Here is a 27,959-nt window from a genome sequence, read left to right on the forward strand (position 1 = left end):
GTACATTTGCACAGGTGTACATACACACTTACAGTCTACATTTGAAAATGAATGTGAACTAATTATTACCCAACTTAAAATTAACAAATATAAGCAGAGCTTCATGGCTTTCCCTGAGATCATTCAGAGATCAAAGCAATTTGGGGAGAAATTCCATCCAGGAAGAGGAAGTAGATGTGAGGATTATCTAGTTTCACATGAATAGAACTTGTCTGTAATATTTTATCAAGAAGGCATCCCTCCTTCCTCCCATCTATCAAAAGTGCCTCCTTGGTACGTTGCTTGCGACAGGAAAGCTTCCCATTAACTTTGCTTGCAGGGAGGCATTGTTTTCTCAGTGAGGGTGGTTTGTATGAGTGTTGGCTTTAGTCAATGATTTATAGATTGATATTTGATCTTTATTATCTTTGTGCCCTTACTGATAGCTAGTTAGGTAGAAGCCCTGAGTAGGCCCTCAGTGCCCATTTAAAAGCTGAGTGTGGTGGTGTGTTTGTGTAATCCCAGAAGTGGGGAGGTGGAGAGATAGCTGCCTCCCTGGGAGCTTACTGGACAGCTAATCTAGGTACACTAGTGGGCTCCAAGTCCATTGAGAAACCCTGTCTCAACAAACAAGGTGGAAAGGAGATGATGAAGATGTTTGACATCACCTTTGGCCTCCACAGACAGGAGCACATAAACACACACACACACACACACACACACACACACACACACACACACACACAATCTTTAAAATATACATGAGGAGAAAGGCCTTGAGTGTTGTTCATTGTAGATAATCAATGTTTTTGTTTTGAGCCCCCCAAAACCTCAACTATTGGAAACACACAGCTGTAGGTCCTTTCTGCCTTTTGGAGATAGGTAAGCTCTTTCTCTCCACATTTTGTTGACATGCACACAGAAACATAAAGACCCCATGACTTTTCCAGCTACTCGGGCAGCAGCTAAAACAGAAGGGGTTCAAGCTTACTGAACGCTCTTTTGGCCTGATCACCACAGTCTTCAACAGAATGATTGGGATTCGGTGGACCAGGACAGGACTGTCACAGGATTTCCAAAATGGGCAACCTGAAGTTTCTCTGTTTGCTTTGCAGTTACCAGCTGACCAGTGGATACAAACCTGCCCCAATGGATCTGAGCTTTATAAAACTCACCCCCTCTCAGGAAGCAATGGTGGACAAGTTGGCCGAAAATGCTCACAACGTGTGGGCCCGGGACCGAATCCGGCAGGGCTGGACTTATGGCATCCAGCAGGTACCCAGGCAGTTATCATTTCCAACTAAAGGGATGAAGTCATGGCTTTTCATTTTCTGGTTCAGTAGGTCCAGTAGGCAAAGTACTTGCCTCTCATCCTTAGCAACCTGGGATACATCCTCACAATGAATGTGAAGGTGGAAGGGGAAAACCAGCTCCACCAACTTGTCCTCTGGTTTCCACATGTGTACTGTGTCATGTAATGCTCCATCCCCAACTACATACACAACCATAATGAATATATTAAAAAAAGAAATTTGGTGACCATAGTTATGTGTGATAGGACAACAAATGTTAGCTGAGCTACAGATCTCTAACTTGCACCAAATGATCATATTACATGGATAAGGTTTGTTGTATGGTTTTGGGCATTCCTTTTATTGAGGCTGCTTAGGAGGGACTGTTGAAACACAGAGGCTGAGCTACAATAAAAATAAAGTAGATCACAGTTCCTGAATCACAACTCTGGTTATCAGGATTCCATTCAAAATTTTGTTCTGTGCTGTTTTTCAGAGTGGTAAGATGCTATATTACATGTTACAGAACACTCTTAGGGGCCAGAAGACTAATTTACTTCTCCAGTGCAATCTAGGCTTGATGAACACCCCAAAGAATAAGTAAAGTTTGTGGACAGCCTTGCATCTGTTCAGGGCACCAAATGAGTTTTGGTTCAGTTTAGGAAAAGAAAAACAAATTTTTGGAGTTTTTTGGATTTCAGAGTTGAGTATTAGTGGTCATGGATTATTTCCTGATATAGACACAGTCACAGAAGTAGCTGGCAACCTTTGAGGAGAGGTGGAGGCAGCACAGCAGAAGGTGAAAGCAAAATTTAGCCTCACCACTTAACCACATCTTCATTTATCTTGCTATCAAAATTCTGTGTGCCACTGTTTCCCTCATTAACAAAATATCTGGCTTCATTGTATAATACAAAAGGCAGCAGCAATTCCTGGCACCTGGCAGATTCTGCAATCATTTTTATTATATTAGAAGCTGCCACTCAGCTTAGAGTTTTGTAGTTACTATGTTGAACTCACATAGTTTCTACCAAGAAAGACAGAATCTTGTTCCCACATCATACATAGTAGGCCTAGAACCTTAGGGAGAAGACTTTGCCCAATGCTGCCCAGCCATCAGGTCATAGGACAGGACTAGAGTCAAGTCTCTGACATCAGAGCCAAAGCTCTTCACTTCTTAGAGCATCTCTTGGTAGCTCATGGTGGGATGCCCTTACTAGAAGATTTTCAGGGGAAAAAATGGATAATTACTTGAAGACGTAGAACATGTTTCCATATAAAGACTAAAAGATGGTTTGAAAAATATACTTTGAAAGGCTTTACCATTTCAAAGAATAATGAAAACTAGGCTTTGTTTACCTTTATAAAATAAATTTGTGTGTGTGTGTGTGTGACGAGCTCTCTCTCTCTCTCTCTCTCTCTCTCTCTCTCTCTCTCTCTCTCTCTCTCTGTGTGTGTATGCCTCTGTGTGTGTGTGCCTTTCTCTCTCTCTCTCTCTCTCTCTCTCTCTCTCTGTGTGTGTGTGTGTTTGTGTGTGTGTGTGTGTGTGTGTATGTGTGTGTTGTGAACTTTCCCCACCGGCCCTACATGTTTGCTGCCTACTGTCTGAATGATGAACTCGTTGAGTTTTCACCTTCCTCTTGGTTGGTGATATTATCTGCTTCAGAAATAAGCTGTGAAGTCTTGGAGAGACTCTCATAGGTGGACTCAAACACAGGTGTGCACAGAAACCGGGGAGCTCCATCAGCATTCACACTCCTAGTATGCCATGTCCATAGACTATGCTCCATGAGGCTCCTGGGGTTCTAGACTGGGAAGCTTAGATGGCAGAACTCAGCACCAAGTCAGAAGTAAGGAGAATAGGCAGTAGGATTTGAAGGTGTGTCGGTGGGAAGGCCTCTGCTGATGCTGCTTGTTGTGAGTGGGGGTAGCTTTGGAATGTCATCGTTCCCACAAACAACCCATATGACTTGGTTCCAGAGAGGGGTGTAGCTTGAGAGTTTTCCTGCCTTGCCCACTGTCAGGACAAATCTCTGCCACCCGCCAGTCCCACAGCCGCTCAGACCCAACCAAGTAAACACAGAGACTTATTTTGCTTTCAAACTGTATGGCCGTGGCAGGCTTCTTGCTAACTGTTCCTTTATCTTAAATTAATCCATTTCTACAAATCTATACCTCGCCACGTGGCTGGTGGCTTATCAGCGTCTTCATATGCTGCGGGTCATGGCGGCGGCTGCAGCGTCTCTGGTCATTGCGGCGGCTGCAGCATCCTTCTGCCTTCCTGTCCCTTTTTATTTCTCCTCTCTGTTAGTCCCGCCTATCTTTCCTGCCTAGCCACGGACCAATCAGTGTTTTATTTATTGACCAATCAGAACAACTTGACATACAGACCATCCCCCAGCACAGCCAAGTGCAGACCATCTCAAACACCTGCACTCAGGCCCATGGTCCTAATCATCCTCTATACGGACCTGCTGGGTAACGCCACAAGGAACCCAAGAAGGGCTCCCACAGGACATACAGAACATCCCACAGCAGAGGGGTGAATGGTCAGGCATTCATTATAAACTTGTGGGAGGAAGGGGAGAAAGAGACAAAACAGGGCTCCTTGTGCCTGTCCAGTCCTTGAGCTTGTTTGGTTTTTCTGTGTGCTTGAGATAAGATCTCACTATGTAGCCAAAGCTGTCATTGAACTTGCAATCCTTCTGCCTCACCTTCCCAAGTCATGAGATTACAGGATTTGTCTTCACACTTAGATTACCTCAAGAGTGTGTGTGTGTGTGTGTGTGTGTGTGTGTGTGTGTGTGTGTGAGAGAGAGAGAGAGAGAGAGAGAGAGAGAGAGAGACAGACAGACAGAGACACAGAGAGAGAGACAGAGAGCCTCACAGTTCCTCCTAAGCCAAGGTAGAGTAGGACCTGATGGTCCTTTCATCAGATTTGAAGACTTTAGCTATAGGGCTGTAGCCCAGCTAGCCGAGTGCTTGCCTCACTTGCATCAAGCCTTGACTTCCACCCTCAGCACTGCTGCATGGCTCAGATGACTGCAAACCTTCTCCCTGATACAGGATGTGAAGAACAGAAGAAACCCTCGCCTCGTTCCCTACACTCTTCTGGATGACAGAACCAAGAAGTCAAACAAAGACAGTCTTCGAGAGGCAGTTCGCACGCTGCTGGGCTATGGCTACCACCTGGAAGCTCCTGATCAGGACCACGGTACTGGTTTTGCTTTGTCCCCTTGGTTGCAAAATCATGTATTGGGTTTTCATAGCCAAGGAGCACATAAAAAGGGAGGACAAAAATGCCTCTTCTAATCTAGGTGTTCACTTCAAGCTGATAGCCTGGGGTGGTTTTCCCCCAAAAGATTAGACCCATGTCTTAGTGAGTGGCTCACTGTTGTACAGCATCTTTGGGGTGCTCACCTTCCCATATATCACATGTTACTCCTCTTCCTCCTTCTCATTTCTTAATTTTATGCTCAACCTGTCAGTTTAATTTTGATCAAAAGACAATTAAATGTACAGATTGGGGGAGATTGATCTTTTAACAATAGTTCACCCATTTATGAACATGGTATATACACTCTTTCTTGTTAATTTCTCTCAGTGGTTTTTAGGATAAAGATTATATATTATTTCTTACAGTCATTTAATACTACTGTATATGAAATTAGCTTTGATTTAACTTTATTTAGTAGAGTGTTTTGTAATGTGAGATACAGGTCGGTATTTGCAAGTTGATTTCGTTTCCTCTGATTGGAGGTGTGTGTGTGTGTGTGTGTGTGCACAAGTGTGTGTGTATCAGTTCCATTTATTTTTATAAATTTCATAGAGTTGTCTCTATATAAATAATACAAAGTCTCACTTTACAATAATTGTGTTTTACTTTTTGATTGACTGGGTGCGTGAGAAATTCAGAACCATGTGAAATAGAAGTGGAGAGAGCAGTTGCCTGCTTAGTCCCAGTCTCAGGGGAAGATTTTAACACTTCACTGTTAGACAAAGTATTAACAGTAAATAAGATTTTGTTTTGATCTTTCTTCTCCCAGGCTAGGAACCAAACTCAGGACTTTGTCCGTTCTAGACAAGTTCTCTACCCTTAAACTATTCCCCTGGGTTCACAGATTTTCTTCTTTCTTTCTTTTTTAATTTTATTGACTTTGCTTCTTGGCAATTTATAAATATATACGATGTTTTCAGATTACTCTTATTTGCCCTCTTATTTCCCCTCATCATTACCGATACTCTCATTCCTCAGTTTCTGTCCTAGACTTAGGACTTTTGCAATCTGACCCATTTAGTTTACCTAGGGCCATCTTTGTGACAATTGGATTGGAATTCTCCATTGAAATAGTGGGGTCATCAGGGGGTACACAATTGCATACAGTGGTCCCTCTTTTCTCTGAGTCTATCAATAGTAAATAGTTCAACAGAGAGGGCCCCTAGGCCCCTCCCCCATCTATACCTGACTGTTGACTGGCATATTCTTATGCAGACCCAGTGCTGAAAAGAAGTGGTACATGAGAGCTCCCTAAGGCTCTGAAACATGGTGGAAGATAGGGTGGCTGCAGAATGAGTCTTATAGGTATGAAACAGCCATTGTAGTTAGAAACTCACAGTAGCTAAGGATAACTCTTTTTTAAAAATCGATATTATTCATCACACTAAGCAGACCTCCTAGTTTGTAGTGAGAGTTTGCCATGAATGGCTGTTAAATGTTAAATATATGTTTTTGCTGCTTGCAAAGAGGGGCATTTATTTTCTCTTTTATTCTTTTGACATTCTGTAAAGTATTGATATTTGAACATTAAACCAAATTTTTATTTCTTGGACAGCTCTATTTAGTCCTGATACATTATCTCCTTTCTCTATGTACAGCTAAAACTGTTTCCAATTATTGGTTTAGAACCATTGCATCTATCTTCATAAGGAATATTGGTACAGACGTCTCTTGGAATGTCTTTCTTGTGTTTTGGTAGAATGTAAAACTGGCTTCACACTGGACAATAGGAATTATTCCTCCTTCCTCTACCTATCTGCTGAAAGAATAGTCTATTTTGTTTCTGCCTTTTTCTTTTTGATAGGCTTCACCAGGTTTTCACTGAAATCCTCTGAGCCTGGAGGTGGTTCTTGAGGAGAAGAATTTTTATTATGTTTACTGATAAATCCATCTGCACAATTGAACTAGCCATACTTACTAGCATAGAGTTGTCCACAGATCTCCTTATCATTATTCTAGTGTTTATAGGATTTATTGCTAACACTACCTTACCTCTCCAATTTAACGGTTCTTGGGTTCTTGTTTTTACTGGCACTGGAGATTGAACCTAGGGCCTGAATCATATTGAGGTTCTCTGCCACTGAGCTACAATTCCCCCACACTTGGCTTGCTGGGCTGTCTTGCTGGCTCTTAAACTTTTATCTAGTTCTTTCGCATATTTCTTTACTTTCTTAAACTTCTTTAAAGTGGTTAGTTAGTGTTTCTCTAGGACCCAGCCTTCATTAGAGTCAATTTCTGTTGCCTGTTTCCTTTATCGCTGTATATAGTACTATACTTCATGGTTTCTGCATACCTTAGAACTTTTGTTAGAAATTGGACATTTTAGCCGGGCGATGGTGGCACACACCTTTAATTCCAGCACTCAGGAGGCAGAAACAGGTGAATCTCTGTGAGTTCGAGGCTAGCCTGGTCTACAAAGTGAGTTCTAGGAAAGGTGCAAAGCTACACAGAGAAACCCTGTCTCAAAAATAATATGTTGTGGCAACTCTGGATTTAGTTATTATGTACGTTGCTACTTTTTCTTAAAGATTTTTCTGAGCTAATTTTGTAGAGTCTGTGTTTGTCATGTGTGGCCTTTTGAAGACCTGTTCATTTACTTAGTGGTCAGTTAGTGAATGATCAAGACTTCCTGAAGTATCTCTCTAAGGAGAGGCTGCAGCTGCTTGTTGGGATATTCTCTAGCATCCTACCAAGGAGTCTGTAATTTCACCTTAGCCTCTGTTTTCTGCTTTTGCACAGCCTCAAGGTCTTTCAGAGATAAGGCCAGGCAGAAGCTCTCAGATCTTTCCTGAATTATATGATAGCCAGGGACAGAAGCGTAAATTTGTAGATTTCTAGGAAAATGAGAGTTCTTTCCCCCATACAACCTGCTGTGGTTATCTCCTTCCCAGGTATCTCTGTCAGATTGTTTATTCAACTGTTGTTTATCTCATAGCTGCTGCTATCTTGAGCAGCTGCAATGTGAGAGAATTGTCCCTGCTGGTTTTAACAACTGTCCCGTGGGGAAGAGTATTTGCATTGAGCTAACTTTTAAGTCAGGTTGAATACAGAAAAAAAAAAAAATTGGAAGTGAGATTTATCTGAAGATGGACCAGAATTAAAATCTTGACCGTTATCCCTGAATTGGCCTTTGGAGGTATTTCAGCCCTGTTCTGCCTTCCCCAGAGACTTGTGGGTAGCTGGTTTCTCACTATGTTGAGGGGCTGTTGGTTTTCAGCATATCTTGGAGCTGGAGAAAGGAGCCTAAGGATGGACATGTTAAAAATATCACGAAGCTTTCTGTGTGTACATTGGCCTTTTTAATTGAGCCCATGCTGCAGAGACTGCCACCTCCTTACGTTCCTTCTCAGGACTTTGGGAGGGATGAATGCTGCTAGTGTTCCTGTGATCTACAGAGCAGAGAATTCTGTGCATTCTTTACTCTGCTGATGACATTCCCAGCAAAGGTTAGTCAAAGAAGAGTGCAAATGGACAAGAAGACTTTAGAGAGACATTCATGGTCTGATCAAAGGTAGAGACAGACTTAAAAGAGGTGACAACCTGTGAGTGTGTGCAAGCGTGTGTGTGTGTGTGTGTGTGTGTGTGTGTGTGTGTGTGTGTGTGTGTTCGTGTGTGTTCCAGCAAGCTCAGCAGAGCAGGGGACTGGTTTGGAGTTAGGGTTAACAGAGCAGGCAGGGAGAAGATCATAAGGCAATAAAATGCAGAATACTGTATAGGTCAGGGAGAAAAGAAGGAACCCGGGGCCAGTGAGATGGCTTAGTAGTAAAAGGTTCTGTTCTTCATTCTAAGACTCATGACTTGAGTCCAATACCTGGGACCTACATGGTGGAAGGAGAGAACAGACTGCTTCAGGTTGTTCTATGACCTATGCATGTGCACTGTGGCATGTGTGCATACACACACACACACACACACACACACACACAAATATACACAAATGTAGAAAAAAAGGGAGCTGGATGGTGGTGGCACATACCTTTAATCCCAGCACTTGGGAGGCAGAGGCAGGAGAATCTCTGTGAGTTCGAGGCCAGCCTGAGCTATAGAGTGAGTTCCAGGAAAGGTGCAAAGCTACACAGAGAAACCCTGTCTCGAAAAACCCAAACCCAAACCCAAACCAAAAAATAAAAAACCATAAAAACAAAACAAAACAAAAAAGGGACAAAGAATAGAAGGAACTTAATGATTTTGCTGATGGATATATTCATACAAAAAAATTGAAAAAAGAGAGGAGAAACAGTGATCAAGTAATGACTCATATCATAAGAATTTAGAGACGAGCATTACCAGTTGACTGAAAGCTAGCAAGATTGCTCAGTCAATGATGCACTTGCCATAGAAGCATTAGAAACTGAGTATGGTCCCCAGAACCCACAGAAAACAGGCAAGAATTTCAGCACATGCCCAGAGATGGAGACAGGTAGATTCCAGAAGCTTGCGGCCAGCTAGTCTAACTGAATCAGAGAGCTCCAGGTTCAGGGTGACATCCTGTGTCAGAAAATAAGGTAGACAGTTATAAAGGGAGACACCTAATGGCAATATCAGCGCTTTTTATATATGCACACATTCTTGAATCCCTCACCATGTGCACATCTACATGTGAATACATACAAACACATGAAGAAACAGTTGATGGACAACTTTCTGTCTTACCGAAGTCACATGAGTAGTGACCAGTGAGGCAAAGACTGTATTATGCTGCAAGAGGAGGTGAGATCATGTTTCTCACATATGGTTATACCCTTGAACTTAATAACATGCCTCCCTCTAGTATAGATTCTGTTGCACATTACAGAAAGTAGGCACAAGAGATTAATTCACCCATGTGAGGTATCATTTAGGGGAGACATTGTTTTCTGAGTTAGATACTGAATGGATCAAAATGTCAGCAATTGGAGATCAGAGCCAGACATTTTCTAACAGAGAGTATGTGTGGCCTGGTTACCTATGACAAGACCTAAGGAATGGCTCTATCCTTGTGCTAAATATAAGGAACATGTCAGGAGACAGCAGCCATGGATGATAGAAGGATAATTAAGGCAAAACATGGAATATATTGAAAATCCAGCTAAGAAATGTAGAAATATTTGAGCAGGGAGTACCAGCCCCACGAAGTTGCCAGGCAGTAGCTTGCTTTGCTATCCCAATTTACCATAGAAATATAACTATGGTAACAGAGAGAGGACAGATTGGAGGGGGAGGATGCTGGGAGGTGGAGAGACTAGTTGAGAAGCCTTTGGGAAAAAAAACCAATTTTTCTGAGATTAAAAGGTGTGAAAGATTTCAATGTTTAAGACCAAACCAGTCTGGTAATTCCTTAGATACAATTAAAAACATTAATCTGTGGCCTGAGAGGTAGCCAGGGGGTGAAAACATCTGCTGTGCAAGCCTGAAAGTCAGAGTTCAATCCCTCGGATGCATGCAAAGACACGAGAGAGCACACTCCACATGAGAGAGCAGACTCTGACGTGGAGGCATCATATTACCCCCACATTATTAACAATAAATAAGGATTTTTTTTAAAAAAAGAAGCATTAGTTTGTAACTTTCCCTTTTGCTGTGGCTTACATCTGAACAAGTTAAAAGCAGAAAAGGTTGCTAAAATTGAGCCTAACTCTGTAATTGGTTTTAGCTGTAATTTATTCCCCATTGTTTCAGGGGAATGTTCATATATTCTGAATAAAACTCTCAGTCAGTGTTTGAGTTGTGGTACCTTCAGAATATTCTCAATGATGGATTAAAATATCTGAAAGTGGAATGTATTCTCATTCATTACAAGATTTTTATCGAGATTTGAATTACTTTATTAAATGTAATACCAGGAACTTGAAAGGGTGGCTGGTTCAGTACCAATTATTTTTAAAGTATGATATAAATACACCTGGCACATTCCAGATAATGTGTAAGATTTTTAGAGACTAAAGCTGCCGGCCTTGCTGCTGGGTGGAATTTGTCATTTTCAGACGCAGTTAGGTTCTCACTGCCCTCTAGTGGTTGGTGGCCCCAACCTGTGGGCTGGTGAGAAATTGGACATCAGAATATGACACAAGACTTTACCCTTGATCTTGTCTGCTCAGTCACCTCGAACCTGTTCTGTGCCAGGTCTGGAGGTCCAGGGAACACAGTCTTTGACCAGATCTATTTCCCAACTTTCTTGATTCGAGTCCCAATAGCTTTGATCAATTACAGGAGAGAGGCACCAGCTACAGGGTTTGTTTTTCTAATGTCAGTATTCTATTTATTATTAGAATATAAACATCATTTGTCATACTCATACAAGTTAGAGCTACCTACCACGTGCCTATGAAGAAAGCACTCTGTGGGGTTTTTCTACATGGAAAAGAGTTCTGTGTCTTTGATAGGGCTGCCATTCCTCAGCTCTTGCTGGGTTCTGTTGTAGGTGTTTGTGCTCAGCTGTTTGCTGCTACTACACACACCATGTAAGTTTCAGACTGCTTGGGTGCTCCCTTTCTTTAATCCCTGTAGGTCTGGGTTTTCATTGTATCAGAAGTATTTTTTATCAAGAAGCAGAATCCCAAATGGTTGTTTCTTTAAACCACAGCTATCTCCCTTAAACTAAACAAATACAGAAAGTGAATGGTGAGCTGCTTAGACATTTGTGGAGAGACCTCCAGACTGGTTAAAGGAGGAAGAAAAGTTCACCTCTGTAAAGTGCCTGCTTGATGGTTTCCGTGTGTGGTATCTTCTTTCAAGCTCAGTGTGTGTTATACTGAGCAATAGAGTTAGTGGAGCACCCAAGGCCAGGAGGAGTGTGCCGGGACCAAGGGAACAGGAAGCTGCTGCCATTGGTCTCTGCTGTATCCGGTTTCAGTGTTGGGAGTCAAGTCAAGGGCTTTATGTTTGTTAGGTTGAACTCTCCCTAGGCCCTGACCTTCCGGTATTTCCATTTTCTTGTGTTAGTGGAAGAGACTCATTTTGGTATCTCTCAAAACCAGGAGGAAAAATATGGAGTAGTTTTAGAAAAAATGATCTGTTATTCTTTAAAAAATAGTTTTAATTTTAGTTATGTGCACGTGTGTCTCTTTGTGGGTATGTGCACCTGAGTGCAGTGCCCATGGAACCCAGGAGAGGGAGAAAGATCCTCTGGAGCTTTAGTTAGCCACCTGGCTTGGGTGCTGGGAACTGAACCCAGGTCCCCTGCAAGAGAAGTACATGCTCTTACCTGCTGAGCCATCTCTCCAGCCCCTCTCATAAATTTTTATGTCAAATTTGGCTTCCAGATATTTGATTAAAACTGATGTTGAACTGTACAGAAAGTTTTTGTTTCGCTCCCTTAAGCTGAAACTTCATAGTTATGAACTCTGATGTCACAGAAATATAACAGGGGATAGTGACTCCAGGACATTTTAGTAGTTTAGTTAACTAGAGAATGAAATATTTCATACTTTGGAAAAGCATGAGTGGAACTTATCAGTGACACTTTGGTTTTATTTAACTAAAACAAAGGAAACTTCTAGAAAGAAGCCCTAAGTGTGAGCGTCACAGTTCAAATTCTAGGTCTCTTAGACTAGTTTAGAGCAGCTGCAACCATAATTTAAGGAAGGACTAGTAAGCAGTTTCCTCAGGACAGGTGAGTATTTTTTGAGGCAGGGTCTCATATTAGCTTAAGGTGACCTAGAACTGATCATAGTACAAGCTGGGCTTGAACTTGTGGCAGTCTTTCGGCATCAGCTTCCTGAGTTCTCAAAAACTGAATTCTTAATTTCATTTGACTTTTCCTGTTTTGTATTGACTCTCACATCAAGGGTGAATAATGGGCTCCCAGTGGAAGCTGCTTTAGCTATCAAAATCTGGTGCTTTTCCTCAGAAATTTACTTATTCAGCAACAGACCTGAGTGTTTTTAATTAACTAGTGTTTAGACAACTTTGGGAATGTGCACAATACACATTGACCACTCTCCAGCTCTTTTGTACCTCCCTCCCTCCCCGTCCCTCCCTGCCCTCCCCCCTCGTTCATGTCTATTCATTTTGTTTTGTGACCCACCGAGGTTAACCAGGTTAACTGCAGGTTAGGTGCTCTCAGTTGAAGCCCATTAGGCTCGATAGTGGGTGCACAATGACAGACATTTCTCTGATGTATTCAGAAACGTGGGTTATCTGTTGAAAACTAAACCAGCAGGCGCTACAGCACTGTGTCCGGAATTACTACCTTCCTCATCATTGGGAAACGGCTATGGAGTAGTGCATTAATCCAGCCCATAATAGGGAGCCACCTGACATGACAGCCAGTGTTTCTTCTCTTGTTTTATTTCACTTTCATGTTATACCCACTAATGATGACTAACTGTGTCTTTTCTATTGATTTCTAGAGCTTATCTGGATTATTTTATTTTATTTATAAGACAGGGTCCCACTGTGTAACTCTAGCTGACCTGGAACTCATGGAGACCCACCTGTCTCTGCCTTCTCCACTGCTGGGATTAAAAGCATTTACCACCAAGTTCTGCCCACTTGTTTTCTTTTTGAGACAAGGTCTCATGTAGCCCCGGCTGACCTCAAGCTCTTTTTATATCTCTTAAGTGCTGTGATTACAGGTGTGTAGTGTATCACCACACTCAGCTTTAGTTACTTTTGTAGTTTTATTTGGTCATTTTCTCTCAATAGCCAACTTATTAAACTTTTATTATTTACAAATGTTGGCGTTGCCCCAGTCTTTAAATAGGAATAGACAAAAGCTGCTGTTTATCTGGCACCTGCCATCCATGCCAGATGGCAGCAGCTGAGTGGAAGAGAGAGCTGTGGCGTCAGATGGCTCCTCTGATCTGATTCCAATGTATTGTATCACATACCTGAAGTCACTGCAGTTTGTTTCTTGGGTCCCAGCTCAAGCCTTGCCAGAGGTGATGGCCCTTGACTGCCTCCTCTATTCAGTGGCTCTGTTGTTCTTCAGTCCAGTTCTCTGAGATTAATGTAGGTTGTGCCTTCTCAGGGTTACTCTGGCTGTAGGTTTCAGGTGCCTAAGTGGCCTGTGGTTCCTTGCTTGGTCCTCTCAGTCTCACAGTCAACACACACACACACACACACACACACACACACACACACACAGAGACACACACACAGACACACACAGACACACACACACAGACACACACACACAGACACACACACACAGAGACACACACACAGAGACACACACACACAGACACACACACACAGACACACACACACAGAGACACACACACAGAGACACACACACACAGACACACACACACACAGACACATACACACAGACACACACACACAGACACACACACACAGACACACACACACACACAGACACATACACACAGACACACACACACAGACACACAGAGACACACACACACAGACACACACACACAGACACACACACAAACACACACACACAGACACACACACAGAGGCATGCTCACAGGCATACACATAGACATACAAGCATATACATACATACAATATAACAAACATTTATATATGCATATCCATCTCCAAAAAGGATAGCACGTATTCTTTGGAGCCTACTTTAGTACGGTGAGCAGCTGAGACATTTGTCAAATTGAGAAAAATTTGGAGTCAAATCGAGAAAAGTGAATTGAGTCTCAGACACATGAACATTTTAAGTGTGCGACACCCACAGGTGGAAGAGAGTGCCCCCTCCTGGACACTGTAGGTATAGAATATTCAAACATGCATTTCCCCCTTTGCACACATTGGTTTTGATCTTGAACTGTGCCTCTGCCACACACATTCTGTCGGTGTGGCAGGCTCTATGGAAAACTCCTGCATGGTGATCCAGAGCCTGTTAGCTTTCACAGGAAATCAGGCATAGGCTGCCATTTCTCTTGCTGCTCTTTCTGATTCCTTCATTCCCATATCTTACCCATCAAGAATTAGGGTCACAGCCTATGCCCCAACAAGATAGTTTAGCCACCTGACCTTGATAAGCCAATTGAACAAACCAGATTCATGGTGAAAAAGCATAGAAGAGAGATTTATTTAATGTGGCCACTCTGAGAGGAGGGACACATAGTTCTAGCCCCCCTCGCCACCCCAGTCCATCTTGAACACCTATCGTGAGGGTAAGATTTCAATAGAAGGCAAATGACATGCATAACTAGGCAGTGCCAGGCAGGCGAACACCCCCGCCCTCCCCAACATCCTCTTTGTCTAGTCTTTCCCACAGGATCCCAGGATGCTGTACATCTTTCTCCCAGACTGAAGTTTTTCCTCTGGCTGCCCCCAGAACTTTAGCTTTTTCTTTCCTAGGAGGAGATTGGGTTACTCTTATTTCTGGTGATCCACTGCTTGAATAGTGTGGTGGCCAAAGGGAGGGGCACAGGGCAGGACAGTTACACGCTTATTATTTGTTTATTTGCAGAACAGTATATTTGTTTTTCCCCACCTAAGACTTCAAGTTCATGTGGTCTTCTATTTCTGAACTACATGAACCAAACAACCAGGGCATATTGGCTTTCTTTCTTTGAAAGGGGCAGAAGGAGGAAGCTCATGTGTCCTAGTCAGTCACTGAATTCTTCCCCAGCCTTCCTAGGAAGCTCTGCCTGGCTTTCTGCTTTACTGGATGCTTCTACCTAAACGTATGGTGAAGCAGGAGAATGGGTGGGGTGGAGTAGTTGGCCTCCCTGTGGGTTTTATGACCAAGTTTAGGTCATGCCCTGCTTTTCTCTTAACTTCCCACCCAATGATCTCCAGTCTCTCAAACCCACAGCCGCGAGAGCCGAGGTGTGCAGCGGCACCGGGGAGAGGTTTCGTATCTTCAGGGCAGAGAAGACCTATGCGGTGAAGGCTGGTCGCTGGTACTTTGAATTTGAGGCGGTCACTGCTGGAGACATGCGGGTAGGCTGGAGCAGGCCAGGCTGCCAACCGGATCTAGAGCTGGGTTCTGATGAACGTGCCTTTGCTTTTGATGGTTTTAAGGTGAGTAGCTTCCTGAGACCTGGCCTATCCCTGCTTGCATTGGAGTTGCTAGAACCACTCTCCCACTCCCCCCCCTCACCCTCCCAACCCCTGAGGTTCCTCACTGGTCTCACAGCAGACCTTGGTCATGTCCTTGTAGTCATCTGAGGACTCCTCCCCTGCCCTACAGAGCCAGTGAAATGTGCCAAAAGGTTGTTAAAGAGACAAGCCTTCTTTGTGTATCTTAAGTGGTCAAGAAGCCAGTGTGGTGGTGCATACTTTAATCTCAGCACCAAGGAAGCTAAGGCAAGAGTTCAAGGCCAATGTGGGCTTCATATAGGGAAACCTTGTCTAAACAAACAAAAAAAGCAGCTTTGGTTTCATTCTTGCTGGTGATCAGATACAGTGAAAAAGAGCAAGAAATAACCTTCAGAAAGTGAATTTCCCTCCGCACCCAGCAGCCCACAGATAAGGAAAGATGCTCAGCCTGGAGACACAGATGTCAAGGAGACAGACATGCTAGGGGAATTCTGAAATGCTATGACACTTGTTGCATAATTTAGTTAAAAAATTAAAAGCAACATGTTACATTGAGAATAATTTCATCAGTATTTTATACAAGTGCAATAAAACATTATATAGCATATCACAATGAAGGTGGCATTCCAAATAAATTTAAGGGATTTATGTGACAAAATAACTCATATGACTAATTTTATACCTATAAATTAGTCTATACCGAACTCATGTTTGTTGAAACTCTGTATCCAAGTGTATTATGATAGACATTTTACTTTGTATATAAATGGGCTGGTATCCATGTTTGGTTTGGGGCTTGTTATTTTCACAGATATCTTCAGAGTATTTTTAGGTGTGATTTGAAGCTTTTCTGATGTTAGGAAGGAATGGAGAAGTTTCCAGAATTCCATCCTTGTTTAAGTAGCATCGACAGTAGTCCCAAGGAGAAGGATTTTATTTTGAGAGAGGCGAATATGAGAATGTTTTGTTGTTGTTTTTTTTTTTCCTAAGGGGTTGGCATCAAGTTTAATTCTCAGCTCTTGTTTGTACAAGTGGGAGTGGGGAAAAGCAACCCATTTCATGGGAAGCATTCATTATAGTTTGTAAAAGTAAATTATAAAAGTGCATAGTCCATATGGTTAGATCAATTATCAAAAGCATAGCGTAGCTTTTGATTTGTTCATAATCCCCCACCCTGTGTTTACATTAGGCATTCCGAATTCCCAGACTTCCGTCTATCCCCAGACTAGTGATTCTGACTAAGCTCACCCTACTGCTCTTCATCTGTTTGACTCTGTGACAAGGAACTCTCCCACCCTCCATAGGCCCAGCGCTGGCACCAGGGCAATGAACATTATGGGCGCTCTTGGCAAGCAGGTGATGTCGTGGGCTGCATGGTTGACATGAACGAACATACCATGATGTTCACTCTGAATGGTGAGATCCTGCTGGATGACTCAGGCTCCGAGCTGGCTTTCAAGGACTTCGATGTTGGTGATGGTAAGAGCCAGGGTATTCTCTTGTCATTTGTGTTTGCAGGACAATGCAGCTGTTTATTCTGATTCATGACCAGCCCCGGTAGTAGATTTAGGGTGAGTGGGCATATGAGTTGCAGCTGTAAATTGCTAGGTGCCATGGGGCTGATCTGATCAGACATCCTTGAAATTGCCTCAGCAGAAATGACATCTATCCCACTTGGAGAGGGTTTTGATGAGGTAGAGATGTCTGTGTGCAAAGCAAACCAAATGGTGGCCACTAAGATGGCGTCCCACAGCATTAACTTTTCATTCAGGATATCCGTGGTTCATCAGTGGTTTATAGCGTTTTCTTGTTCATTAACTTCGAACACACACACACACACACACACACACACACAAAGGAATGAGAATCTGACATGGCTCAGGCCCTCCCTCTCTGAGTCTGGGGTGACACAGATGACTAAAGCCAGGTCTCACCTTCATGTAGATTGCAGTTTGTCAAGAGGTTGATGCTTTTAAGTTCCACTCAGTGTATAGATTCAACCATAAGGAAACCATTGAGGAGGCTTTGCAAAACATTAAATGGAGAACTACCATGTGAGCCAGCTATATCACTCCTGGGGATATGCTCAGAGAATTCTCTCTCTTACCACAGAGATGCATGCTCATATATGTGGCATTGTGTTCCCCAAAATATTGTGCACCTTAATAAACTTATCTGGGGTCAGAGACAGAACAGCCACTAGATACAAAGGCTAGAAAATGGTAGCACTCATACCTTTAATCCTAGCATTCCAGAGAAAGAAATCCCTCTGGATCTCTGTGAGTTCAAGGCCACATTGGAAACAGCCAGGCATGTGACACACACCTTTAATCCCAGGGAGTGATAGCAGAAAGCAGAAAGATATATAAGGCGTGAAGACCAGAAACTAGAAGCATTTGGCTCGTTAAGCTTTCAGGCTTTTGAGAAGCAGTTCAGCTGAGATCCATTTGGATAAGGACTCAGAGGCTTCCAGTCTGAGGAGACAGGATCACCTGAGGAATTGGTGAGGTGAGGAAGCTGTGGCTTGCTCTATTTCTTTGATCTTCCAGCATTCACCCCAATAACTGGCCTCAGGTTTGATTTTATTAATAAGGCTTTCTAAGATTCGTGCTACACATATATGTTCATTGCTGCTCTATTTGCAATAGCCAGAAATTGCAATCAGCCTAGATGTCCATCAACTGATGAATGGATAGTGAAAATATGGCATATATGCACAATGGGATTTTATTCAAATATAAAAACATGTGTTCTGCAAGAAAATGGATAGAACTGAAAATTCACCCAGACTCAGAAAGACAAATAGCACATGTTCTTTCTCATAGGAGGGTCCTAGATTTTAGTGTTTGTATATGTGCATATGTATGAACATGTGTCTGGTATATATAGGTCTTGAAACTAGAAAAGGAACCATGAGAAGGAGAAAAGGAGGTTTTGAGGGTCATAGAACACATAAGACATGAAACCCAAAAGGAGGGTACTGGGACTAGAAGGATATAAGGTGGTAGGAGGATGTGTAAAAAAGGAGAGACTCAGTTCAAACAAATTCTGCAATGCAACCTAGTACAGTATTAATACTAATTAGCATACAAATATGACATCCTCTTAATTACTAGATCCCAGACAAATGATTTAATACCTTGGTTGTTATCTTACTAAAAAAATGGGGTTAATATTAAATAATATATGGGAAGATGCTCACAATTTACCAGCACATTATCTACCACAAGGGAGCATTAGCTTTCTTTTTCTTCTAACCCCCAAATTCAGATTTATATGAAATAAAATTTTGACTCACCTAGTTGAGGTTGTACATGTGGATTCTTGTCCTTATTTCAGGAAGGCTAAAAATGAGGTATTTGATAATTCTTAGGAAATGTTTATGGTCTCTTCTAGCTTCCTTTGTAGCCCCAGCTATAGTTTTTTTTTTTTTTTTTTTAATGGTTTTTCAAGACAGGGTTTCTCTGTGTAGTTTTGGTGCTCGTCCTGGATCTCACTCTGTAGACCAGGGTGGCCTCGAACTCACAGAGATCTACCTGGTTCTGCCTCCCAAGTACTGGGATTAAAGGCGTGTGCCACCGACGTCTGGCTCAGCTATAGGTTTTTATGGCTTGTGTTTTGACTCACATCCTGGGGACTGCCAGTTTCTAGGCTATGCTTGTGTGCTCATCACACATGCTCTGCTGTGGGGACAAAGGATCACACCAGAAAGTAAAAGCTTGTTAAAGCCATTTGTTCTCAACTATAAGAAGCAACTTCACCATAAGATATATATATTTATATATATATATATATATATATACATATATATATATATATATATATATATATATATATAGTGTGTGTGTGTGTGTGTGTGTGTGTGTGTGTGAACAGAGTTACAAATAGGGTGGGAGTGGCTGAGCCTGATATAATCAGTTGAGCTCATTTGCATTAATTATGCTAAGACTCATTGCCAGAAAGACTTTCTTTAGAAGTATATCACTGAGCTCTGTTACTGGTAGAGTGTCAGTTAAGGTAACTGACTAGAAGATCACAAATGTAAAGGGCAGAAAAGAGGGACCAACATTTTACAGATGTTGGGTTTGTACAAAGCTGTATAGAAATCTGTTTCATTGTGTTGGGATATTATTCCCTTGAGACAGGATTTTTCACTGAAATGGAAGCTAGCTGGCAGCCAGCAAGCCTCAGGGATCCTCCTGTCTTTGTCCCCACAGCTCAGGAGTTATAGGTGTATATGTGTAGTCATGCCTACTTCCTATGTGAGTACTGGGGATTTGAACTAAGTTTCTCATGCTGGCGTAGCTGGCACCCTTAGACACTGAGTCATCTTCCCAACCCTACCCCCATAACTATTTTCTTGTTTACTTACTTTATATTTTATGTGTTTTGTATTCATAGATAAGTGCCCTCAGTTGAGGGCTCTTTTGAATTTGTTCACAGCTCTAGTCCCAGTGTGTAGAGCATGCCCTGGGTGTTTATTAAATATTTGCTGGGACAAGTATAGTAGTATTTGAACTGAGAACATAACCAGGATCAGTGATTAGCAAACTGAGGGCCTTGGGCCAAGTCCCTATCTGCCATCTTCTTTTGTAAATAAAGTTTTATTGCATTATAGCTATGTTACTCATATATATGATATATATAAGATTATACACATACAACACACACAAATATATACATATGTATATATGTGTTTCATCTATCAATAAGAATTCCATGAAAAAAGAACCTATACTCGCTTGTTACTTCTATAATTTATATGATTACAATTATATAAAAATGGACTAGAGAGAAAGCTCATTGATCAAGAGTACTTGCTTCTTTTGAAGAAGACCTGAGTTCAGTTCCTAGCATCCACACCTTGTATTTGTAGGTGACTCACAACCCTATATCTCTAGATTCAAGGTACCTGACATCCTCTTCTGGTCTCAGTGGACACCTGTACACACATGGTACACATAAATTTATGTATGCATACACATATACATATAACATTAAAAATAAACATTTAATAAAATTATATAAAAGTCAAGAGAAATTTGATGTTTGGGATATTTATTTCCTTCATGAAAAATTGAAAGGATGCTGTGAAAATAAATCTCTTTTAACTGATTATAAATGCTATTCAAAACCAAAAACATTTTAAATGGAATTTAATTATCCTTATCAACTCCCTGAGAAATGTTAATTGTAAAGCAGTATAAGAAATAGTATAGTCATTCTTTTCTACTCTTCACATAAAATGATTGTATACTTAACATTGTTATATCAGTTTTATTGTTCTTTTCTGTTTTATTTGTGTCTATACTATGTGTGTGCCTTTACAGGTGTTTATGGAGGCCAACGATTGACGTTGGGTATCTTCCACTATTGTGTTGTGCCCTATCATTTGAGGCAGGGTCTCTCACTGAACCCAGAGCTCACTGACTTCTCTGACTGGATGGCCAGTTAGCTCCCAGATCTGTCTTTTATTTTTTAACCCCTACAGTGCTAGGCTTACAGACATGTTCAACCACAGCTGGCTTTCTTATATGGATGACCATCATCTAAAATCAGGTTCTTAGGCTTGGGCAGCAGTTGCTTTACTGACTGAACCATCTTCCTACCCCCCGACTTTTACTTTTTTTAGTCATAAGATGAATTTTAATAGCTGCCAATATTTAATCTTGCATATATATATATATATATATATGTATGTATGTATAAAACAACCATTCTTTTTACTATAGGTAGATTGATTTCTACTTCTTTTTCTATCTGAAATTAAATTCAGTGAACTCTCACAATAAGTTGTAGACATATTTTACTTTAAAATGTTACTTTAAAACTATAATCCATGTTTATTGCTGCTTTGTTCACTATAGCAAAGAGATGGAACCATTCTAGCTGTCCATCAACAGAGGGATGGATTGTGAAAACCTGGTACATGCTTAAAATGGTATTCAGTGCCAAAGAAAAGTGAAAAATATTTTTTTCAGAAAGGAAACAATTACATATTCTCCATAATTGACAGATCCTGGCCTATGATATATGTGTGGGTACAGTATAACATGTAGACAGGAGACTAAACAAGAAAGGAAAAATATTAGGTGATGAGGAAGGACAGAATGCAGGTAGGTAATGGACATGAGTCATTAAAGAGGATATAAAGTTAATTGTTTCTCTCAGTTCAGCTCTGTCAAGCATTTTTCATCCTTTTGTGGTAGATTAAAAATGTGAAATATATTTGGTAGTGAAAGTGAAATTCAGTGTGAAGCTTCACAGCTTTAGCACGGCTGCTCTAAATTTACAGAAGTTCACTGAGACGGATAGATATTGGATCTGGTTAATCTGACTCGGTAATTTTTTTTATTTGCAAGATTTGTTCTTTACAATAAATCTTAATTATTAAAAAACAAATTCCTATCATGTAGGTTAAAGGAAAAGGGGTTGACTCTCTGAGAATGTACACAACATGCAAAGTGGAGCTAAGACTTAGGTCCAAGTCACCTGAGTGTCAGGTAACATGAATCTTAAAAGATCTTATTAATAAAAGCAAACCCGGAGTCAGGTATTGGGGTGAACACTGGGAGATCAGAGAAACAGAACAAGTCACAGCCAACCTCACTTCGACAATTTCTCAGCTGATCTTGTTTTCTCAAACAGGAAGCTTCTGAGTCCTCATCCAAATGGATCTCAGCTGAACTGCTGCTAAAAGCCTAAAAGCTTAACAAGGCTCTAGTTCCTGGTCCTCATGCCTTATATACCTTTCTGCTTCCTGCCATCACTTCCTGAGATTAGAGGCGTGTGTCACCATGCCTGGCTGTTTCCAGTGTAGCTTTGAACTCACAGAGATCCAAACGGATCTCTGCCTCCAGAATGCTAGGATTAAAGGCGTGTGCTACCACTGCCTACACCTATGCTTAATATAGTGGCTGTTCTGTTCTCTGACTCCCAGATAAGTTTATTGGGGAGCACAATATATCAACCACAGTGTCAGGCTCTTGTCAACCCCTCCCCAGGACTGACTGCCTGAATGCCCTGCTCCTAGGTACTTTTCTGGAGACATTATTGAATTTTCTTTCTCTATCCTTCCTCTGCTCCAAATACTTCTTCTTGGAAGGATAGTGTGGTATTTGGTTAACCTTTTTCTATATCTTTTAGCCCCTTGGCAAATGGTGAGCAGTTTGGGGCTGGTATCTCTGTGCTATTTAACTTTTTTTCTAGTTTCTGGCACATGGCAGCTGATATTTATCAAATAAAGAAACTACATGTGGTTTCTCAATGAATATGAATAGCATGTCCCACATAAACCTCACACTTGTTCAGAAGTATAAGCAGAGTTTTTTGTGTGTGTAGAATTCTGGAACTGGATTCACCATACACAGTACTGAATATTAGACTTGAAGAACATGCCATGCAAGTCATTGTATCCATATCATTCCAACACATTTCTTTCTAGAAAGGATGTTGCCATGTACTGTTTCAGTAAGTGAAGTATTTGTGGTGGGAACTGTCCCTTGTTTTCATAAGAAAATATGCATTCACTGGAAGAAATTTGTCAAGGGATCTAAGAAAAGAGAGATCAAAAAGTGTTAAAAGTCCTTATAAAAGAAGCTTCTGGACAGCACTCAGGAGGCAGAGGCAGGCGGATCTCTGTGAGTTTGAGGCCAGCCTGGGCTACCAAGTGAGTTCCAGGAAAGGCGCAAAGCTACACAGAGAAACCCTGTCTCGAAAAACCAAAAAAAAAAAAAAAGAAGCTTCTGGATAAACATTCTGGTGTTTTCTTCTTGGAAACAGTGTTTGCTCTGTGAAATGCATGTCCATGAATATTTTCTTTTTTTTTTTTTACATATATGTAATTTTTAAATTTTTTTTTCCTTTTACATACCAACCTATTCTTATATATGAATGAAACTTTGAAGAATAAACTTTCAAAATCTAGATATTATTCCACCCAAGAGGTTTATATATTATTAAAGCAATGTAGACTTGTGAATAGAGATTTAGTGTCTTTTTCCATATGTAACTCCTTGTATGTGTCACTGGTTAACTTAATTAAAAAGATAAACTACTTTAAATGTGTATCAGAATGTCAGAGAAGTACAATTGACACTCAAAGGTCTACCCTGGAGATATGTGCGAGTCTCTCGTGTCTTTCCAGCCCACAATTCCTCCACAAACACAGTGATCAGAAATAAATAGATGTTCGTTTTCCAAGGAGCTGACTCTGTCTTATTGTCTCTTCAGTGGTGTCAGATGGTGGGTTACACTTCCTAATTGGCACAAATGAAGTTCAAGTGTCTCCCATCTGTTCTATGCATCCAGTCCAGCCCTTTGATTCCCTGGGGACCCTTATTTGCATCAACTTTCCTGACTGCTGGAAAATGGGCTGTCAGGCACAGCTGCAGCTGATTCAAATCTAACCGCAAACTGGTAATTTACACTGCTTGGTACTCAGCTGGCTGTGTCCCTCCCCGCTCCTTGGTGGTAGCACCACTGCACTGCCATTCTTTTGCATTTGTACCAGTGGAGACAGCCTGGGGGAGAACAGTGAACATTTTTGCTTTAAGGTTTATTTTATTATATTTTTATTTTCTGTGTGTGTATGTCTATGTGTGTGTAAGCCACGAGTGTACCAGTGCTCCTGGAGATAGAGGGTGTTGGATCCCCTGGAGCTGGAGATAGGCAGTTGTGAGCTGCCCATGTGACTGCTGTGAACCGAATTCAGGTCTTCTGCTAGAGTAGTACCTGATCTTAACTGCTGAGCTCTCTTTTCAGTGCCAGGGAATAACTGCCGTGATTGTTACTGTCTTATGGAACAGGGAGTGGGCTATCTAATATGAGGAGTCATTGATGTGACTTTTACTGTCTTATGGTACAGAGGGTGCTGAACACTATTTTCCTGTGAACCTATTTGGACCCTTTAAGCTATACTCTGCACCCCAATGGACGTTGCTTGTGTGCTGGCTACCCAACATTAATGTGAAACGTTATGGCGAGAAATGAGGAGTATAAAGAATGTTTTCCCTTTGGAAAGAGGCATCCCATATCTGTTGCAAAAGTAATACTATCTAACATCATCAGCAACAGATCTCAAAGATCTCAAATAAACAATTAGCAGTATTATGACAATTTTGTTCTTGTCTAACAATGGAAAGATTAGCAGATTCTGCCTTTTGTTAGATTAGCTTATCAAATATTCTATTAGTTTTTGTCTCATTGTTCAGTGCTATATGTGTGAATGAATATATTTGTGTATGTGATGTGTATATGTGTTCATTTAACTTGGGCATATTATATCTATGTATGTACATATATAATCTATGTATAGTACATATACACATATATGCATCTATACATATGCATACAGGTATGTTCTCTCACATGCATTTATATACATTTTCCTAGGCCTACTCTTAACTCATCCCAGGAGGGGAAAAAAGTCTCTTCAAAGATCAAAGTAGCTGTGAACACTTCAAAATTTTTGATTATTTTTGTTTTATCTGTATAGGTGTTTTATCTATATGTATGTGTATATCCCGTGTGTACTGGGTGCTCAAGAAGTCCAAAATCTGGTGTTGCATACCCTGGAACTAGAATTACAGATGGTTGTGAACCTGAATGTGGGTGCTAAGAACTGTAACCATGTCTCTGTAGGAACAATACATGCTCTAAGCTCTGAGTCATCTATATAGCCCTAGACACCTTTCAAATGTTTGCCTCTAGCCATTTTCTCCTTGGGAATACATATGAAGAAGCCAGTGGCACTGGCCATGTCTGATGTTGTGACATATTGAGCCCTTTAGCTAGTTGAAGAACAAGGCAAAGAGATCCACACTCCCCTTGGTCCTTCCTCACTTTCATTCATGAAAGAAGAATGTATACCTGATGTTATGGAGGCACTGGGGAGGGGTCCTTGTAAGAATGGACACTCCAAGATTCCTAGAGGTCAGGTGGAGGAATGTACTTTTATATGGTCTTTAGTCAGTAAATCACAATACCAGGATCATAAACCTCTACTCTCATAATGCTAGCGGTTTCTTCATTACACTGTGTTCTTTCCAGGTTGATGGTTTTCTCAGAGCCAGGACTTGGGAAGCAATTTGCTTGTTATGCCTTACTAAGAGAATCTCACATTAAATACTGAAGATTGTGATTTCTGTTTTTGTTCCAGGCTTCATCCCTGTGTGTAGCCTAGGGGTGGCACAAGTAGGCAGGATGAACTTTGGAAAGGATGTCAGCACTTTGAAATATTTCACCATCTGTGGCTTACAAGAAGGCTATGAGCCATTTGCTGTTAACACAAATAGGGACATCACCATGTGGCTGAGCAAGCGGCTTCCTCAGTTCCTGCAGGTCCCATCAAACCATGAACATATCGAGGTTTGCCTTTCCTTTAATAATCAAGCCTTTCCTCAAAAGTAGAAGTGGGATATCTTTATGTATAGGAACTCCTACGTGAACAGTGATTGTCAAGTTATTAAAATGCTAACTCATATGTGTTACATAGTGATGGAATCTAAGCAAAGGGTTAATCTCTCCTTAGGCACTTTATACAGTAACTTAACAGCCGATGAAGAGCATTATTTTATGCACAGTGTTGGAATAGATCTGGATGTGTATAGCTGTGACATGAACCGGACAGCCTGTCTTTAGAGTTAGGGCAGGACTTCATTATTATAGTTATCTTTAGGTATCCACATGGAATTGATTATATATTTCCCTTGGATACCAGCATCTGAAGTTGCTCAAGTCCCTCATGCAAAGGACAGCATTCCCGCCGAACCTACATAAATCATCCTATGCACTGTCAAAAGTTTCTAAATTACTTATAATGTACAATACAATGTAAGTGCTATATTAATACTTGTATTATATTGCTAATGAAAAGAAAGTGGTCATATTCAGCATAAATGTATTTTCTCCCAAATACTCTGCATGCTTCAGGTGAATCATACATTGAACCTGTGGGTAGTTAGGTCTGAATGTGTAGCCACAACATGTTGCTCTAGCTTCATAGTCTCCTATAAAATGCTATTTGGGGTGGATCATTTTCAGAGTCTGTCCTCATAAGATGCATTGGTTATTGTTAAGATCAGGAGATTAACAGTGGTGATTAAAATGGGAACTATGACATCTTAGTTTTGTTTCTCATTACATGATAAAATTACTGTGACAAAAACAAAGTAGGGAAGAAAGAGTTTATTTTAGCTTACAACTCCAGGTTTCAGGTTCCAGTTCCAATTCATCACAGAGGGAGAGTCCAAGTAGTGGGAACTGTAGGGAGTTGGTTATATCACAACCATAGTTAGGAAGAAAGGGCAGTGATTACATGCATGCATGTGCTCACCTCATTTTGTCTACTCTTGGACAATCCAGGGTTCCCCGCCTAGGGAATAGTGCTACCCACAGTGGGAAGGTCTTCCCACCTCAATTAACCCAGCGAAGATTTTTCATAGACATGCCTACAAGGCAATATATTCTAGATAATTGCTCTTCCCAAGTGATTCCACATTGTGTTCAGTTGACACTCAAAACTAACTGGCTTCTTCATCTGCTAGGTAACAAGAATAGATGGTACAATTGACAGTTCTCCATGTCTGAAGGTTACTCAGAAGTCCTTTGGTTCTCAGAACAGCAACACTGACATCATGTTTTATCGTCTGAGCATGCCCATTGAATGTGCGGAAGTCTTCTCGAAGACAGTAGCAGGAGGGCTCCCTGGTGCAGGCCTCTATGGGCCCAAGAATGATCTAGAGGATTATGATGTGGACTCTGATTTTGAGGTTCTGATGAAGACAGCTCATGGTCATTTGGTACCTGACCGCATCGACAAGGACAAAGAAACTCCGAAGCCAGAGTTCAATAACCACAAAGATTATGCTCAGGAAAAGCCTTCACGCCTAAAGCAAAGGTGATTAGCAGAGATAGTGTGGTGGCTTGTCTGGGCTGGGCTTACTGTTTGTGTGTATATACTCTTGTGTGTGTGTGCACTTGCATTTCAGTGTGTGTGTGTGCTCGCGCGTGTGTGCGTGCGTGTGTGTGTGTGTGTGTGTGTGTGTGTGTGTGTGTGTGTGTGTATGTGTGTGTTTAGGCCAGAGGAGGATGCCTGGTGATTACTCTTCTCATTCTCTACCTTACTTTTGGAGGTAAAGTCTCTCACAGAACCTGGAGCTTGCTGGTTCTGCTAGACTTTCTGTCCAGTGAGCTCCAGGAATCTATCTGTCTCTGTCTCTCTAGTTCTAGGCATATACTTTGGCACCTGGCTGTTTACATAGGTGCTGATGATCTGAACTCAGGTCCTCATGCTTGTGTGGCAAGCAGATTACCTAGTACAATGTCTCTCTAGCCTTTGGTTTGGATGTTTTGAGACAGAATCTCACTCCGTATGCCAGACTGACCTGGAATTCATGCCAGTCTTCCTGTTTTAACCTCCCATGTGCTGGCATTACAGGTGTGAAGCACTGAGTTCAGCT

The 27,959-nt window shown here is 41.4% G+C and overlaps 1 protein-coding gene across 1 annotated transcript in view; it reads left to right on the plus strand.

The window, feature by feature from the left end:
• Ryr2 (ryanodine receptor 2) overlaps positions 1 to 27,959 on the plus strand; it is a 593,927-nt gene that overhangs the window by 357,092 nt on the left and 208,876 nt on the right. The window contains 6 exon segments of the mRNA XM_028859656.2: positions 1,095 to 1,254; positions 4,338 to 4,485; positions 15,272 to 15,480; positions 16,803 to 16,977; positions 25,658 to 25,866; positions 27,045 to 27,397. Of these exon segments, the coding sequence (XP_028715489.1) occupies positions 1,095 to 1,254; positions 4,338 to 4,485; positions 15,272 to 15,480; positions 16,803 to 16,977; positions 25,658 to 25,866; positions 27,045 to 27,397 (1,254 nt within the window).

The sequence above is a fragment of the Peromyscus leucopus genome, chromosome 5 (assembly GCF_004664715.2).
Source record: "Peromyscus leucopus breed LL Stock chromosome 5, UCI_PerLeu_2.1, whole genome shotgun sequence".
NCBI lineage: Eukaryota > Metazoa > Chordata > Mammalia > Rodentia > Cricetidae > Peromyscus > Peromyscus leucopus.